The sequence below is a fragment of the Oryctolagus cuniculus genome, chromosome 5 (assembly GCF_964237555.1).
Source record: "Oryctolagus cuniculus chromosome 5, mOryCun1.1, whole genome shotgun sequence".
Classification (NCBI taxonomy): Eukaryota; Metazoa; Chordata; class Mammalia; order Lagomorpha; family Leporidae; genus Oryctolagus; species Oryctolagus cuniculus.
Genome location: NC_091436.1, coordinates 85,168,051 through 85,185,359, shown reverse-complemented (window position 1 = coordinate 85,185,359; position 17,309 = coordinate 85,168,051). Strand labels below are relative to the sequence as shown.

Sequence of the window (17,309 nt, the reverse complement as noted above, 5' to 3'; positions counted from 1 at the left end):
CCTGGACTTGTTTGGTTTCTAAATGTTTACCTCATTCTCCAGATCATTGTGATTGAGGCTTACTAGGAATCTCATCTCTGAAATCTGTGTCAAGGCTGGCTGGCTCCGTGGTGATGTTTTCAGTACTCTAATGAATGAAGGCATAACTACCAAAATAAAACAGCTTTGAAATAATCACAGGAGTTTGAACAACAGACTTGCCCAGTCTAAACCTGTCCAAGTGGTCTGAGAATGGTTAAAAAAAAAAAAAAAGATTTGTCCAAGATCACTGTGATTCTGAGTCAGGACTGGACTGGAATCTGGGTCTCCTTTCTCTGAAGTCTAGGTATCTCTTCAGCATACTATACCTCCTCCTTATGGCTTCTAGGAAAGCCAATGACCCCTGCTCTTTTCTACTTGTAAAGATGAAAGGAAAAAAAAAAGTATGCTGCTTAAGCTCTTTTGCATGCTGAAAAATAACAAATTAGCAAAGCAGGGAACTTTATGAAGAATGGAAATTTGACTTTTTCTAACAGCTTTTTTTTTTATTTTATTTAATGAACATAAATTTCTGAAGTACAGCTTATGGATTACAATAGCTTCCCCCGCCCCCATAACTTCCCTCCCGCCCACAACACTCCCCTCTCCCACTTCCTCTCCCCTTCCATTCACATCAAGATTAATTTTCAATTATCTTTATATACAGAAGATCAATTTAGCATATATATTTTTTTTTTTTTTTTTTTTTTTTTACAGGCAGAGTGGACAGTGAGAGAGAGAGACAGAGAGAGAAAGGTCTTCCTTTGCCGCTGGTTCACCCTCCAATGGCCGCCGCTGCAGCCGGCGCACCGCGCTGATCCTGGCAGGAGCCAGGAGCCAGGTGCTTTTCCTGGTCTCCCATGGGGTGCAGGGCCCAAGCACCTGGGCCATCCTCCACTGCACTCCCTGGCCATAGCAGAGAGCTGGCCTGGAAGAGGGGCAACCGGGACAGAATCCGGCGCCCCAACCGGGACTAGAACCCGGTGTGCCGGCGCCGCAAGGTGGAGGATTAGCCTATTGAGCCACGGCGCCGGCTCCAATTTAGCATATATTAAGTAAAGATTTCAACAGTTTGCACCCACACAGAAACACAAAGTGTAAAATACTAGTTATAGCATTAATTAAACACCTAAGAGTAATTGTGTATTAATTACAGAGTTCAACCAATAGTTTTAAGTAGAACATAAAAAATACTAAAAGGGTAAAGTATTAAGTTCTTTTTTTTGTTTGTTATATAGTTTTTTTTTTATTTAATAAATGTGAATTTACAAAGTGCAACTTTTGTATTGTTGTGGCTTCCCCCCCAACCTCCCTCCCTCCCGTGGCCCTCCCCTCTCCCACTCCCTCTCCCATCCCGCCCTTCATCGAGTTTCATTTTCAATTACCTTCATATACTGAAGATCAACTTAGTATATACTAAGCAAGGATTTCAACAGGCTGCACTCACACAACCACACAAGGTATAGGTATTGTTCGACTAGTAGTGTTGTTTAAGTTTCATAGTAGAACACATTAAGGACAGAGATCCTACATGGGGAGCCTGTACCCAGTGACTCCCGTTGTTGATTAACAATTGGCACTCTTATTTATGACGTCAGCAATCACCCAAGACTCTTGCTATGAGCTGTCTAGGCTATGGAAGCCCCTTGAGTTCCCCGACTCTGAACTTGTTTAGTCAAGGCCATATCACAGTGGAGGTTCCTTCCTCCCTTCAGAGAAAGGCGCCTCTCTCCTTGATCGCCTGTTCCTTCTGCTGGGGTCTTGTTCACCAGGATCTTTCATTTAGATTGTTTTTTTGCCACCTGTGAGACTCTCATGGACCTTTTAGCCAGATCCGAATGTCCCAAGGGTTGATTCTGAGGCAGGAGTGCTGCCATTCTATGAGTCTGCTGTGTGTCCTGTTTCCCCCTCAGGATCATTCTCTCCCTTTTAATTCTATCCTTCATTATTTGCTTACACTGGTCTTATTTGTGAAATCTCATCAACACATACCCTATCTTTTTTTGATCAGTTGTGTATTTATACTTATCACTTTACCAAGTGCGTCTAACAGCTTTTTAAAATTTTTTAAATTTTTATTTGAAAGGTACCAAGATAAACAGAGATAGAAATCTTCTCTCTGCTGGTTCATTCCCCAGATGCCTGCGGGCTGGGCCAAGCCAAAGCCAAGAACCTCAATCTACATCTCCCACTTGGATGACAAGAGCCCAATCACTTCAGTTGTCATCACTGCCTCCCATAGATCCTCATTAGCAGGAGGCTGGAGTCAGGAGCTGGAGCAGAGAATCAAACCCATGTACTTTTTTGTGAGTTGTGGTGTCTTAACTGGCAAATTAACTTCTAGGCCAAACTCCTGGTCCAGAATTTACAGTTTCTAAGCAGGATCAGGCCCAAGCAAATCAAAACTAGTTGGTTACCCTACCTGTTAAGTAAGAATTGGCAGAAACAGGTCAGAGGGTCATAACATGGGAGGCCTCAGTTCCCAATCCATATAGTTAACTGTGGATTCAGTAGTTTCAGTTCTCAGTATTAATTCATTTTCTCTTTTGCCTCTCTTCCAGTGTCAATTAACCGCTTTCTTTTAAAAACTTTTTTTTTTTTTGAAAGTCAGAGACAGAGCAAGCTCCCATCTGCTAATTCACTCCCCATATGTACAGAACAGCTGGGGATCCAAAGCTGGGAGCCATAAATCTGAATCCAGATCTCCCACATGGGTGGCAGGAACCTGACTACTTGAGTCAGCACCATTGCCTCCCAGGATCTGCATTAGCTGCAAGCTGGAATCAGGAGCCGAGGCTGGCAGTCTAATCCAGGCACGCAGATATGATCTGCAGAGGCCAAACACCTATGCCTAACTCTGCTTGTTAATCTGGCACCTTTTGATAGAGTTATTTGAAGTTTTTAGCCAGTCATTAAGATATATGAATCAATTCAAATGTCATTCATAGGGGCCAGCGCTGTGGCATAGCAGATAAAGCTGCTGCCTGCAGTACTGGCATCTCATATGGGTGCCAGTTTGAGTCCTGGCTGCTCTACTTCCAATCCAGCTCCCTACTAATGCACCTGTGAGAGACCTAGAGGAAACTCCTGGCTCCTGGCTTCAGATCGGCCAAGCTCCAGCTGTTGCAGCCATTTAGGGAGTGAACCAACGGATGGAAGATACCTCTCTCTCTCTCTCTCTCTTTCTCTCTCTCTCAACAACCCTACCTTTCAAATAAATAAATCTTTTTTAAAATGTGATTCATAAAGAAGTTATATTTAACTTGTGGCACACTTAGCATAGGGCTGTGTGGGAGTTCTGCTGAAATTAATTTCATTGATTAATTATAAAATGAGTATTGCCAGGTAGATGCTATATATGAATTGATAAGCAATTTTTTTAAAAAAATCATTCATTTTGGGGCTGGGGGGCTGTGGTATAATGGCTTAAAGCCCTGGCTCTGCAGCACTGGCATCTCACATGGGCACCAGTTCGAGACTGGGCTGTTCCACTTCCAATCCAGCTATCTGTTATAGCCTGGGAAAGCAGTAGAAGATGGCCCAAGTCCTTGGACCCCTGCACCCATGCAGGAGACCTGGAAGAAGCTCCTGGCTCCTGGCTTCAGATTAGCTCAGGTCTGGCTGTTGCAGTCATCTGGGGAATGAACCAGTGAATGGAAGACCTCTCTCTCTGGCTCTACCTCTCTCTGTAACTCTGTTTTTCAAATAAATAAAATAAATATTTTTTAAACAAAATTAGTCATTTGTAATCATTTGCATGGTGTTTGTGATTTGTAGAATCTCTAAGGCTGTTAAAATCATAGGAACAATGTGACTTAAAAACAGGCGTAGTAATTTTTTTAAGATTTATTTATTCATTTGAAAGGCAGAGTTACACAGAGAGCAAAGGAGAGGCAGAGAGAGAGAGAGAGAGAGATCGATCTTCCTTCTTCTGATTCACTCCCCAAATGGCTGCAACCGCTGGAACTGTACCAATCCAAAGCCAGGAGCCAGGAACAACTTCTGGGTCTCCCATGCCGGTGCAGGGGCCCAAAGACTTGGGCCATCCTCCACGGCTTTCCCAGGCCATAGCAGAGACCTGGATCAGGAGTGGAGTTGCTGGGACTCAAACTGGCACCCATAAGGGATTCCAGCACTGCAGGTGCTGGCTTTACCCACTACACCACAGCGCTGGCCCCAGGCTTAGTAATTTTGAATGCTAACTTGTTAGAAGTATTTTTTCTCTTAAGATACCATATTTCCCAATTTTATTGCTACGGCACCAAAACATCACATTTATACATAATATGAAAAATTAAGAAACTACCTCCATTGCTGGTCTTAAATAATTATGTGAGGAAAAAAAATCCAGGGACTGGTGCTGTGGCACAGCGGGTTAACACCCTGGCCTGAAGCGCTGGCATCCCATATGGGTGCCAGTTTGAGACCAGGCTGCTCCACTTCCAATCCAGCTCTCTGCTATGGCCTGGGAAAGCAATAGAAGATGGCCCAAGTCCTTGGGCCCCTGCACTTGCGTGGGAGACCCGGAAGAAGCTCCTGGCTCCTGGCTTCAGATCAGCACAGCTCTGGCTGTTGTAGCCAACTGGGGAGTGAACCAGCAGATGGAAGACCTCTCTCTCTCTCTCTCTTTCTCTCTTTCTCTCTTTCTCTCTTTCTCTCCCTCTCTGCCTCTCGTCTCTCTTTGTAACTCTTTCAAATAAATAAATAAATTTTTAAAAATCATCTATTAAAAGAAAAGTGTGATAGGCTGATTTATACTCCCCTCCCCTGCAAAGATTCCCAAATCCTAACTCTGGAGCCTGAGAATATAGGACTTTGCAGATGTGATGAAGTTGAGGATTTTGAGTTGGGAAGATTATCCTGGATTATTCTGATGAGACTGGTGTGGCCCAGAGGTCCATAGAGTGAGGCAGAGATCAGAGGAAGGGATGATTGCTTGGAAACACAGAAGGGAAAGCTGGAGGCTTCAAGGCTGTGAGCCCATTGGGAAACTGGGAAAGGCAGGGATACAGGTTGTCCCCTAAACACTCCAGAAGTAACCAGCCCTGTTAACATTTTGATTTTGGCACCAAGAGATTCATTTTTAGGCTTCTGACCTTGAGAAATGCAAGAGATTAAATGTGTGTTGTGTTTCAGTCACAAAGTTTATGTTAATTTGTTACAGCTGCAATAGGAAACTCATACAGAAAATACCAGGAAAATGAATGGCTGCATCATGCTCCCTTTGGTCATTATTTCAAGTTGCTTTTATGAGCAAAGCTTATTTTACCTAGCAACAGTTGCCAAGTAAGTTAACAAGTTAATGCCAGAGTCTGAGAGGGAGCCACTGGGTAAATCTTGCTCAATCTAGTGCCTGTATCTTCGATGGCAGAGGTTTTCAGCAACATTCTTTAACATAAGGCACATAACCACGAGCGCATCATGGCAAATCATTCAATCCTTACTGTCCTCTAGCATTCTGCTAAAAATCCTGACCTTCTTCCAGCTTTATCATACTTCTAGCTTCTCTTAAAGCTACTTTTTCTGATCTCAAAATTATTTTAACAGTAAATAGCAGAAGTCATCTGAAAGTTAGCTATGATCAGAAATCCAAATCACACACACTTTGTCTGCTGCGCTGTTTGTAATAAACTAATTCCACCAGCCCCTTTTGGAGAAACCTTCAAACGGATCCACGAATACAAGCCATTTAAGACACGCTTTTACACTCACAGAGATATCCTGGGTAAGTGATGGTTGTTTTCTTTGTTCTAATGTTCCATAGTATTGTATGTCATTCTTACTGTTACATGGACTGTTATCAGCTTTTCCTGTTCAAAATTGCTTATCCTACAAGGGTGTCTGTTTGGCATGAAAAGAATGTGGGTTGGAATTCATCTCCTTGTCCCTGTTGTGTGCGCTGGGCAGATATTTAACTCTCAATCTGTTTCTTCATATGTAAATGACAGTATTAATGCCTACCTTGAAGGTTATTATGGTGGCTTTAATGACATACAATGGGTCTTCAAAAAGTTCGTGGAAAATATCAATTATGAAAGAAATATGCAAGGATCTCAAAGTTTCATCCACCAAAATAAACTTACCTTTTGATTCCCTTCTACAAACTTTCTGAAGTATCCTCATATTTATACCTATTATAAAAGCCTACACATGGTAGTAGTTTGAGTTCTTTTTGCCCTTGCCAGCACTTTTGTACCTGCCATATGTGTGCAAGAAGAAACACGTCTCAATAATGCCCTAATAAGTGGGTGAAAGAAGCAAACTCTTAATAAGTAGCTGGTGACATAAAAGTAGATACATATAAATAATAAGAGAATATTTGCAGATACATATATATTTAATACAAAGGCAGACTGATTGTAACTACTGACTTCCTTCTCTCTTTTATGCACATTAGAGTTTTTCATCTGATTTTGAGCCTTGAGGTGTTTACCTAAATGCCTCCCTGATCCCCTCTTCTATTAACTAATGATTGCATCTCTGATTTCTGAAAGTATAAGAAGGTAGACAGTAGAGATGTGTTCCTCTCACCTGGCTAGATAATTATTTCCTTGTTTGGGTAGAGAGGGTATTACTATGAAAATATTATTATTTGGAAATCGAATTAGATATTTTCCAGATAAATAATTAGCTACTACACTTTAGTTAAGCCCATAGTTGAAACAATTAAACCCATGAAAACTTGATGGATTTAGTGTGTACACTAAACAAAGGCATGATGCAATTTTTAAACGGCATTTATTTGGTTTCTACTCCCCTGATGGGGGTAGCATCAGAACTCAGATAGGAGTTATGAGAGAGGAGCTATATGGATGTGATATTCTCTTGTCCCTTAAATATTCAGACACTTTTCTACTTTGTGTGTACAAAATACAGGGCATTTATTTCACTTCTCTAGTTGCCTACTTTGTGGGCTGAAGTGACTTACTCTGTCCTGGCCTGACAGTACTGTAGTTCCCGCCTCATCAGTTAGGAGGAAACTTAGCCTTTTGATGGTTCTCTAAAGAAAATATTGACATCTTTTTAAAGGATCTCTCTCCCAGATAATCCTCTTAAGTAACTAGGTAATGGTGGAAAGGAAAGCCAACTGTCTGAAGATGAATGATCATTTGTCTTCTAATACACAGATATTGGGGAAAGTATTCTGAATAAAGAAGAGCAATCTCAAGAGGCTACTATCAAAGAACGTATTGCAAAAGCTGAAGCAGATGTATGGAATCAGGTAAAAAGTTGGAAATTGACCTAAAATACTTCCTCACAGTTCTTTTACTTTTTCGATTTGCCCAAAAAATAATAATACGAAGATCCTTCAAAAAGTTTGTGGAAAATGTAATCAAAAGATAAACTGAGTTTGATGCAAAATAGCTTTGAAGTCCTTGCATCATTTTTTCATAATACACATTTTCTATGAACTTTTGAAGACTGTTTAGCATAGTGGTCAAGGCAGAGATTCCATCATCAGACAGAACTGACTTTGAATCCTAGTTAGTAGTTGGTCCTTGAGCAAGTTTTTCAATCTCTGTCTTGGCTTCTTTATTTGTAAAGAGGAATAATTGCAGTGCCAATTCTATCACTTGAAAGAGCTCAATGAAATAATGTGCTCAGCACATAGTAGGTGAGTAGTAAGAAGTAGGCATCATTCAGAGCTTCCTTCTAAATTGCCTTCTTTGTATGGATAACTACTGCTTCCTTTATTCTCATTTGATTGCAACTAAAACAAATAGGATGTCTATGTTGAAAATGACTCATTAGGGCCTGACATTTAAAATATAAGTGATGATCCATTTGTGTAGTGCATAATATCTTTGAACTAAGTGACTGTTTTTCTCCAGTTGCTTCATTATGTCCTAGTCTCCCTTTCATCTCCTCTCTAAAATGCTTGCTATCTTGTCCACATGACTGCTGAGTGCCTGAGGGACGATTTGAATGTTGGGCTCACAGAGGGATCCAAAACATAGAGCTGAAGCAAAGCCTCAATCTTTTTATTTATTTATTTATTTAATGCATTTTTACATAAATACAACTTTAGGAATACACTGGTTCTTTCCCTCATATCCCCCATCCCGCTCCCTTCCCACCTCCCATTCCCTCTCCCATCTCCCTCTTCATTATTGATCATTTTTAGTATGACTTTATATATAGAGGACCATCTCTATGCTAATCATAGAGTTCAACAATTTGCTCACACACAACATATAAAGAACAGTTTGGGGAGAGAATTTGCTGTCGATTCTCACATTGCAATTCAATAGGGACAGAGGTCCTACCTGGGGAGCAAGTACACATTGACTACTGTTGTTCCTTTAACAATTAACACTCTTTTTTTATGACATCAGTGATCATCCGAGGCTCTTGTTGTGAGCTGCGAGGGCTGTGAAGGCCTTTTGTGACCATAGACTCCATCGTTATTTGGACACGGCCATAAGCAAAGAGGATGTTCTCTCCCTTCAGAGAAGAGCGTCTCCTTCTTTGATGACCCTTCCTTTCCTCTGAGGTCTTGCAGAGATCCTCCGTGAAGGTTGTTGTTTTTTTTTTTTTTTTGCCCCGCAGAGTCTTGTCTTTCCATGCCTGAGATGCTCTCGCAGGCCTTTCAGCCCGACCAGGAGGCCTTGTGGGTTGATTCTGAGGTCAGAGTGTTATTTACTATGAAAGTCATTCTAGGAGTCTGCTGTGCAGATTGGCAGAGCCTCAGCTTGAAGCTACCACTTCTTCCAGTCATCAGTAGAATGACATAAATTACTTTCTACACTTCTGGAGAACAGGACAAGTCACTGCTTAAACAGAATTTCTTCTTGGTTTCTTCATAAAATAGACTTCACATCACACAGTACCAGAATTGTTTGGCATTAATGCCAACAGAGGCTTGGTATGAAAATATTTTGGACATCTAAATCACTCCAATGCAAAGAGCAATATATATCAGAATCTTAGTGGCCATCTATTTTTATCAATAATAAATTCAAATTCAATGTGAGCCATCAATTATACATTCTAATACAATAGGATGCTTTTATGAATATTCTGCAGCTTGAATGTAAGTTTATCTAGGGTTATAATAAAGTAATAAAACTGCAAAATCCTTCAAATAAGATAATAAAATTTCTTTCTGAACCCCTGATACAGGGGATCTGGGATGGTCCTCAGCTTCTTCAGGCTCTGTGCATCTCCACATCCCTGTTTGCTAGATTTTCTGTACAAAATACATTACTGTGGTAGCAGTTAAGCAAGAAATCAGTAAAGTGCCAAGAAGGAAAGAGCGCAGCCACCTACAGACAGCGAAGATGCTCTGTCATTCATTCCTGGAATGGCCATGCAAGAGCTGGAATTCCAGGGCTAGAATGTGTTAGGATACCGTTGACTAAGGCAGCCAGTTTGCTATGGGAAATTTGAGACAGGAATTGCAGCAAGTAATTAGGGACCCTCCTTGGTGGGTGCTAACTTCAGTACACTTGAAGATTTGCCAGCATCCCAAATAATGACAGTTACCCTGTGTCCATACTGATATATTAATAGATATATGATCTTTTTATTTCAAAGGCTATTGAACTCCAGAAGCAAGCAGTGGAGAAAGCACTTGAAGAAGCAAATGACAGACATAAATTTGAAATTCAAATTTTGGAAGAGAAACATCAAAAAGATTTACAGGTTTCTTTTTTAAGTTAATAAAAATAAATTACTTAAGTTTACAAGAGAATGAAAACAAAACAGATTAATTGTAAAATCTTGGTTAGTGTTTCTTAGAGGTTGGTTGGGAGACCCTGGAGGTTCCCAGGGATATCCAAGTTGTCTGTCATGTATTTCCTGCAGGACCAGCAACCACAAGATAAGGGTAACTCTGATGTGTAACCTGTTCAAGCATATGCCTCTAGATAACTAGTTAACTTCCCAGGCAGAGAACCCCAGGATTCATTGCTTAGTTCAGTGCCTAGGTTACAAAATCTTCGCAAAGGAAAGAGTTACAGAATTATTCACCCATTTTGGCTAATCAGGAGACATGCCAGGACAAGGTGCAGTGTGATGATAACTATTCCGAGGCTGGAGAAAAGTGGTGGAGGTCAGCCAGGGTGTGGCTTGAGTCGGAACACAGATAAACAGCTCAGGGAATACGGGCCCATTTATTCATTGTTTTGGCGATGAGCACCTGCTGTATATTAAATCTGTACAAGGTGAGATTAAATGGACTGTCCCTTCCCTGAGAAGACTGGCACATAAAAGAGCTCAACCCTGAGTTCCAGGAGGGTAGCAGGATGCTCGCTGCTTAGCCAGGCGTGGCGTGGTCTCTGAGGGGTGGCCTGCAGCAGCTTCCTGCCCGTGCCGTGTTTTAGTTCAAAATGTGGAGCAAGTCTTTGTCAGGCCTGCTTTTCAGCTGATGTGTCCCAGTGCAGCAGTACTAAGAGTTAAAGTATTGAAACACTTCTCCATCAGCTGATAGTGATCTGCCAGTCCCCCTAACACCTTGGTCACTCTGGTGTCTTCCACTTGTATGCCTGGAACTCTCCCAGTCAGGCAGTTTAAAGGCATAACTCATAGCTTGGCAGGGGGCTGTGGCACCCTGCTCTAATGCCACAGCCAGAAGAAAAGAAAGGTGGGAAGGAAAGTAAGAGAGAAAAGGAGGGAGAAAAGAAGGCATGTTGTTGTACTATCTTATAAGTGTGTACAGATTTCTGGAATTAAAATAAATTGATGAATCTCTTGAAGATTCTAGTAAAGAAGCCATAAATAGGCAGTCAGGAATCCTAGTTTCCATTCCTTGTTCTTCCACTGACTTACTATGTGCAGTAACTTAAATTCTTTTGATGTCTTCTCCAAAATGTAGAAATTTACCTTTAAATGAAAGTTTTGAAACTGCTGAAAATTGCTCTTCCATTCTTGAAAATGTGTTACAATGCTCGTTGCACAGTTAGGTTGCCGGTTTCCACTACACAATGAGTCCCCTAGGATGAAGATCCCAGCCCTCTCATGTTTGCTACAATCGTATTACATATTTCTCGTAATGTGTAATAATGATCTGACGGTAGACTATTGGGATGATAAAAAAAAAAAAAAAGGACCTTTAATTGTATCCCTCTAACCCATTTTTCTTTTTGCATATCCCCTTTCAGGATTGCACACGTGTATACACACACATATTTATGTTACATAGTTGGCACATTTTTGTTATTCCATAGGTAGGTGAAATGATTTAAGTAGGTTTTTAGAGTGTGTTTTTAAATTCCAAACTGTCTGAGGCTGGTGCTGTGGTGTAGTAGGTTAAGTATCCTTCCGCAGCTCCGGCATCCCACATGGGCAATGGTTTGAGTCCCGGCTGTTCCACTTCCTATCCAGCTCCCTGCTGATAGCCTGGAAAAGCAGTGGAGGATTTCCCAAGTGCTTGGTCCCCTGTACCCATGTGGGAGACCCAGAAGAAGCTCTTGGCTTTGGATTGGCCCAGTTCTGGCCATTGCAGCTATTCTGGGGAATGAACCAGCAGATAGAAGACCCCTCTCTCTGTCTTTCCTTCTCTCTGTCTGTAACTCTGCCTCCCAAGTAAATAAATAAACCTTTTTTAAAAAAATGCTATGCTGTTCTAAACCTAGTTTTTCTGTTACTTAAGGAAATGGCAGTTAAAACCAAGAGAGAGGTGTTTGTAAATATGGATGATGAAATGAAGAGAGAACACATGGCTGCGGAACAGCGCATGGTGCACAGAATCCAAAGGATTATGATGGAGTGCCACCGGGAGAAGGTGGAGGCTGTGCGGAAAGCCAGGGATGAAGAAAGGCAGATCGCCCAGGAAGCAATCCAGGCTCAGAGAAGGTATCCCAAAGATCACATTTACAATTCAGTATCTTACTCTGTCAAAGTCAGTGTGGGAAAGGAATAAGGGGAAGGCGCACAGGGGTATACAGTCCAGCTTTTGCGTTTTAACATTTTTCTTGTGGAATACATGAAACACAGAAAGTGATATATAATATCCTGTAGAGTATGTATGTGGCTAAAGACAAATAGTAACATAAATACTAAAGGACCTATCCACTCAGTCTAAGGAATTGAAAATTGGGCCGGTGCCATGGCTCACGCCAGATTCTGTCCCGGTGCTCCTCTTCCAGGCCAGCTCTCTGCTGTGGCCCGAGAAGGCAGTGGAGGATGGCCCAAGTGCTTGGGCCCTGCACCCCATGGGAGACCAGGAGGAAGCACCTGTCTCCTGGCTTCAGATCAGCGCAGCATGCCAGCCCAGGGTGCCGGCCGTAGCGGCCATTTGGGGGGTGAACCAATGCAAAAGGAAGACCTTTCTCTGTCTGTCTCTCACTGTCTAACTCTGCCTGTCAAAAGAGAGAAAGAGAGAGAGAGAGAGAAAGAAAGAGAGAAAGAAAAGAAAAGAAAAGAAAAGAAAAGAAAAGAAAAGAAAAGAAAAGAAAATTCTTACTCTGCAATCCCCCTGTGCTCTTCCTCAATCGTACCTCCGTCCCTCCCCCTCAAGAGATAACTACTCTTCTAAAGACTGTGCTTTTCATTCTGTATTACCAGTTTTGAGATGCCGAGGGGAGGGATGGAGCAACATTTTCCCAGTAACACATAGAATCAATCTTTGCATTTCTGTAGCCTGGAGGTCATACACTATTGTGGATGTGTTAAAGTACTATACGTTACAAAAGAAGTAGATGTTAGGGAAATATTTGTGTGTAGAACAAAAATTACAAGTGCTGATTCATTGCTTCCCCACCTCTTCCTTCCCTCCTGCATTGGAGTGCCCGGGTGCCCTGCTCCACTCCAGCTCCTGACCCCCAGCTTCCTTCTTACGCAGGCCCTGGGAGGCAAAGGTGATGGGTGGGTCAAGTAGTTGCGTTCCTGCCACGCACATGAGAGACCTGTATTGAGTACTCAGCTTCCAGCTCCTGGCTTTAGCCCAGCCCAGGCTGTTGCAGTGAACTGATGAATTTTGGAGTGAGCTCATGAATTGTGTGTGTGTCTCTTTCTCCCCTCCTCTTTCTTCCCTCAAATAAATAAGTAAATAATTTAAATAGAGAGACCATCTATTAAAATAATCTATATGTGTTCCTAATTACAAATGATTTTTCCAAAGATCAGATTTTATAAACATACACATACACTTCAGTGGAGACCAGGTAGAGGAGAAAACTGTAACTTCACATGTTAAGTGACCTGCCCAAGATTACCAAGCTGTGGCGGCAGAACTGAGCCTGAGACCTCCATTCTTGACCTCTAGTTTATGACTTATTCCTTGTTCTTTGCTGCTTGAGTTAACAACTGCAGACTTCTCTTCAGCTCTCCCCCTGGGGAATATACTTCCTCTGCTTTTCTTCTGCTATCTCCCCCTGATCAGAATCAGAACATCTTTTCTCTATGCAGCCATCTTAAATCTGCTCCGAAAGTATTTTTTATAATAAGCATCTCTGCTTGGAAAGGTTCTAATTGTTTTCTAGCCTAAGGCAAGGCATAAGTACAGTGATCCCTCAGGAATTTTTGTGGTCATGCTGTAATTCCCAATGAAAAGTATTCTTTATTCAACACCCAATACATGCAAGAACCTTTATTTCCTTCTGATAGAATCCCCATATTCTTTATTGGGGTAACCAAGCAAACAATCTGCTGTGTTCAACATTGCTCCAAACGCTATATAGAAATGAATTTCCGAAACAAATCTCTTCATGATTTAGGAATTACTTATGGGGTAAATGAAGCACTGGTTTTTCCTGTTCTAAGAATCAAATTTTTGGTTGATAGACATTGAAATAAGGTTGAAAACTGTGCTGTTAGCAACACATTTAAGGAAAGTGAAAAATTCACATACTAAGTAGAAGAGAAGGAACACACAATGATAATTTTCTTTAAACCTGTGAGCAATATATCATGTACCATTTCAACAGCTTCCCAAAAATAATGAGGAGGTGGACTGCAAGGGGCTCTAAAGCAGGGGTGGGGAATGTAAACGGCTCAGAAAATCATTTGGTCTGGCCCAGCCAAGGCAACTACAGGTGGGACTCAAAATGCAACAAGTCTATAGCAGGCAAATTTTTAACATGATAATTTTGTACGGCCTGAAAATGATGTTATAAATACCCACATGGCCCTTAGCAGAGAAAAGGTTCCCCATCCCTGCAAGGAAGCAAAGGACAAATCATCTGGTAGTATAGATTCTCCCTGCTCAATTTTTTACTCCACAGCCCAGTAAGACTATTTTGTTAGATATTGGATTATACTTCTATTAAGTAACTTTTTATTTTTGAAAAAGCAATTTTATGATCATACCAAATCCTATCAATATGGATATACAGTGTAACTATTTTTAAAGCAATTATACTTCTGGCTAGCATTACCCTTAAAAATGCTATATATTTCAAAATTTCCAGTCATAACCCCAAAAAGATAGAGATGGAAGATGGACCTCACTGTTTACAGAAAGCTTATAGATGTTCACTTTATATTGGAATGGGCATTGGAGATTATATATGTGTGTGTGCGTGTGTGTGTGTGCATGTGTGTGTATGGCCCCTCTAGCAAGAGCAAATTCTATGTTAGCTTAAAATGGACTGTCATTGAAAGTGGGAGCAGGATCAATGAGGATATGTGTCACTGGATCAGATTGACCTGAAGATGGCTCCGGTGGAACCTTCCAGATGAACACCTCCTGTGTGTGGGCAAGGAGAATGCCAGGCCAACCTGCCAGGAAACAGTCTTGCTTGTGGCAGAGCTCTAGGGGAGGAGAGCAGAGCTTCCTATTTTGGTGTTTGGGACTGCAACAAGGAAACACCCTTAGAGCTCTTTCTGAACTAAACCCCAGAGGTGCTGGTGATCTTTATAATGTCCCCAACCACCCAAATGTTTTCTAAAACATCAGGCTAACTCCTCAGCTTGGGTGTGCCTGAACACTGCCAGGTCTTTGCACAGCATCACTTCTATTAACAGCACCTCCACTCTCCTGTGACCCAGGTTGAGAAGCAAAAAGTGGGTTTTGATGCCCTGTATCCTAGCAGTCATAGGTTTGGGCAGTTCAGCCCCACATCATGGCATCTCCAGAATACTATAAAATGATACCAGTTGGTCTCTCTACATCACCTCACTGAGACTTAGTTTATATACTGTTACCAGAATAACAATTCTAAAACATTATTTTCATTGTGTCCCTTTCTGACAGAAAATATGTAATGACCTCTCATCAGGTTGAAGAGCAAAGACGCTCCCACTTGCTCACTTGTGTGACATTGAATAACCTAATCTCTCTAAGCCTCAATTTCCTACCCTATTACATGAGAATAATAATAGATAAAAAATAAAATAGTACCAGCCTTAAAGGGTTATTGTGAAAATTAAATAAGATAGTATAATATATAGTATACTATAGCATGGTCCCTGAGACACAGTAAGTGCTCCATAAGCACTAATCCTGCTATCAGTAATGGATATCACCTAGTCAATGGGAAAAGAGAGAGGAGAAACAGCGTAGTAGCTGGAGATGCTAAGGACAGAAGATGTTTACTTCGGCTGGCGCCGTGGCTCACTAGGCTAATCCTCCACCTAGTGGCACCGGCACACCGGGTTCTAGTCCTGGTCGGGGCGCCGGATTCTGTCCCGGTTGCCCCTCTTCCAGGCCAGCTCTCTGCTGTGGCCAGGGAGTGCAGTGGAGGATGGCCCAAGTGCTTGGGCCCTGCACCCCATGGGAGACCAGGAGAAACACCTGGCTCCTGCCTTCGGATCAGCGTGGTGCGCCGGCTACAGCGCGCCGGCCGCGGCGGCCATTGGAGGGTGAACCAACGGCAAAAGGAAGACCTTTCTCTCTCTGTCTCTCTCTCTCACTGTCCACTCTGCCTGTCAAAAAAAAAAAAAGATGTTTACTTCAAGACTGGAGAAGTCTCAGGTTTGGAAGTCAAGGTGGAAGAATCAGGAGAAAATGAGAATTGCACCTTGGGAAATGGGATTTAGAAGATATTGCAGGTAGTGAATCTTGGAACAGCTATATTAGACTGGGAGGCAGAGGGGAGATTTTTTATTAACAGCTTTAAAATTTGAATCCAATATTTGCAGATTTATAAAATTCTCAAATCTTTAGAGGTCCTTTAGATGTTACAGAACTCTGCTGGAAACGAATCACCGGCTAAGAACCTTTGTTTTGGACTTGTGGTGCTATGTTCACCACTTTGACTTATTAAGCAAATGCAGACAGTTGCTTACCCCCTCTGAGCTTCAGTGCCCTCATGGTAAAAAGGGCATAGTCATAAATGACTTCAGAGAATTGTTTTTGAGGGGTTGGTAATGTGCACAGCTCACCAACCTGCTTGGCACATGAACTAGATACAACTCCTTACGTTATAAACAGAGATCTGTGGGTCATTCAGCAATGGCTCTCAAGGGTGGCCCTAGACTCAAGATTAAAACTAAGTGTAATCTATGAGTATGAAGCTTTCTACCCTCTGGCTGAAGGTAAGCAAATGAATTGATATAAAGAAATACTTACTTTAGGAATGACCCTGTTTATTTTTAAGCCCGATATATTCATATTTTTTCTGGCCAAGATAAACAGAGGTCTCTAAAGTTGCAGGTTCACAGTAGATTAGTGGCTCCCTCTAGCCCACAGCAGGGAAGTCAGTGGGGAGCCTCCCTGCTCTGAAAAATAGGTTTGACTGTTAAGAGTGAACACAGTCCAAAAGCGCATCTATAGCAGTCTGTCTCAGGGTAGTGGCTCACCTCTACACTGTAATGAGTTCTCATCCATTTGTGGTTAAAGAAAAAATCATTTGGTTAGCAGCTAATCCTTCTAACTTATACATTCATATTATTTTTTGCAGCAAGGCCATGGAGGAACTTGTGAATAGTGGTGTGTCAGTTCTCAATGATCAGAAGACAAACATGGCCCAATTGATTAAGGCAAAAGAACATGAACTGAACATCTTCTATGGCCTGGTTCACAGGAAGAAGCAAGAAGAGGCCCAGGAAGTGCTACAAGAAGCAGAGAAAACACATAAGGCCGTGCTTGGCAACGTCATGGGTAAACTGGTTAACACCCAGGGGGAGCTGCTGTCCATAGTGAAACAACTGGGAATCATGACAAACTGGAAGGATTTTCTGGAGGAAGAATTACAGGAAACCAGGGCAGCATTTCAAAAATACATCAACTATACTTTTCCTAAGCTTTCACCAGGACAGGCTGATTTTATAATGCCAGAAAGAAAGAAAACACCTTCCAACCTTATTATTAAGGAGGATGAAACAGTACTTAATTATAAGTCTTCAAATTGAAATATCACTACAAAAAGACATCATTCCAAAGACTAAATAAATTTACTCAAAAGCCA

At 41.7% G+C, this 17,309-nt stretch overlaps 2 protein-coding genes across 6 annotated transcripts in view; both read left to right on the top strand.

Moving 5' to 3' along the window:
• SMIM8 (small integral membrane protein 8) overlaps positions 1–3,747 on the top strand; it is a 29,221-nt gene extending 25,474 nt beyond the window's left edge. For all 5 annotated transcript variants that reach the window (XM_051854494.2, XM_070073805.1, XM_070073806.1 and 2 more), the window contains one exon: positions 2,157–3,747. In XM_051854494.2, the coding sequence (XP_051710454.2) occupies positions 2,157–2,396 (240 nt within the window). In that variant the 3' untranslated portion in view covers positions 2,397–3,747. The remainder of the gene's footprint in view (positions 1–2,156) is intronic.
• Positions 3,745–17,309, top strand: C5H6orf163 (chromosome 5 C6orf163 homolog). Its single transcript, XM_002714466.5, has 5 exons — positions 3,745–5,743; positions 7,146–7,240; positions 9,556–9,663; positions 11,612–11,814; positions 16,803–17,309. Exons 1-5 carry the CDS (start codon positions 5,596–5,598, stop codon positions 17,251–17,253), a joined length of 1,005 nt encoding a protein of 334 aa, XP_002714512.1. The 5' UTR covers positions 3,745–5,595; the 3' UTR covers positions 17,254–17,309.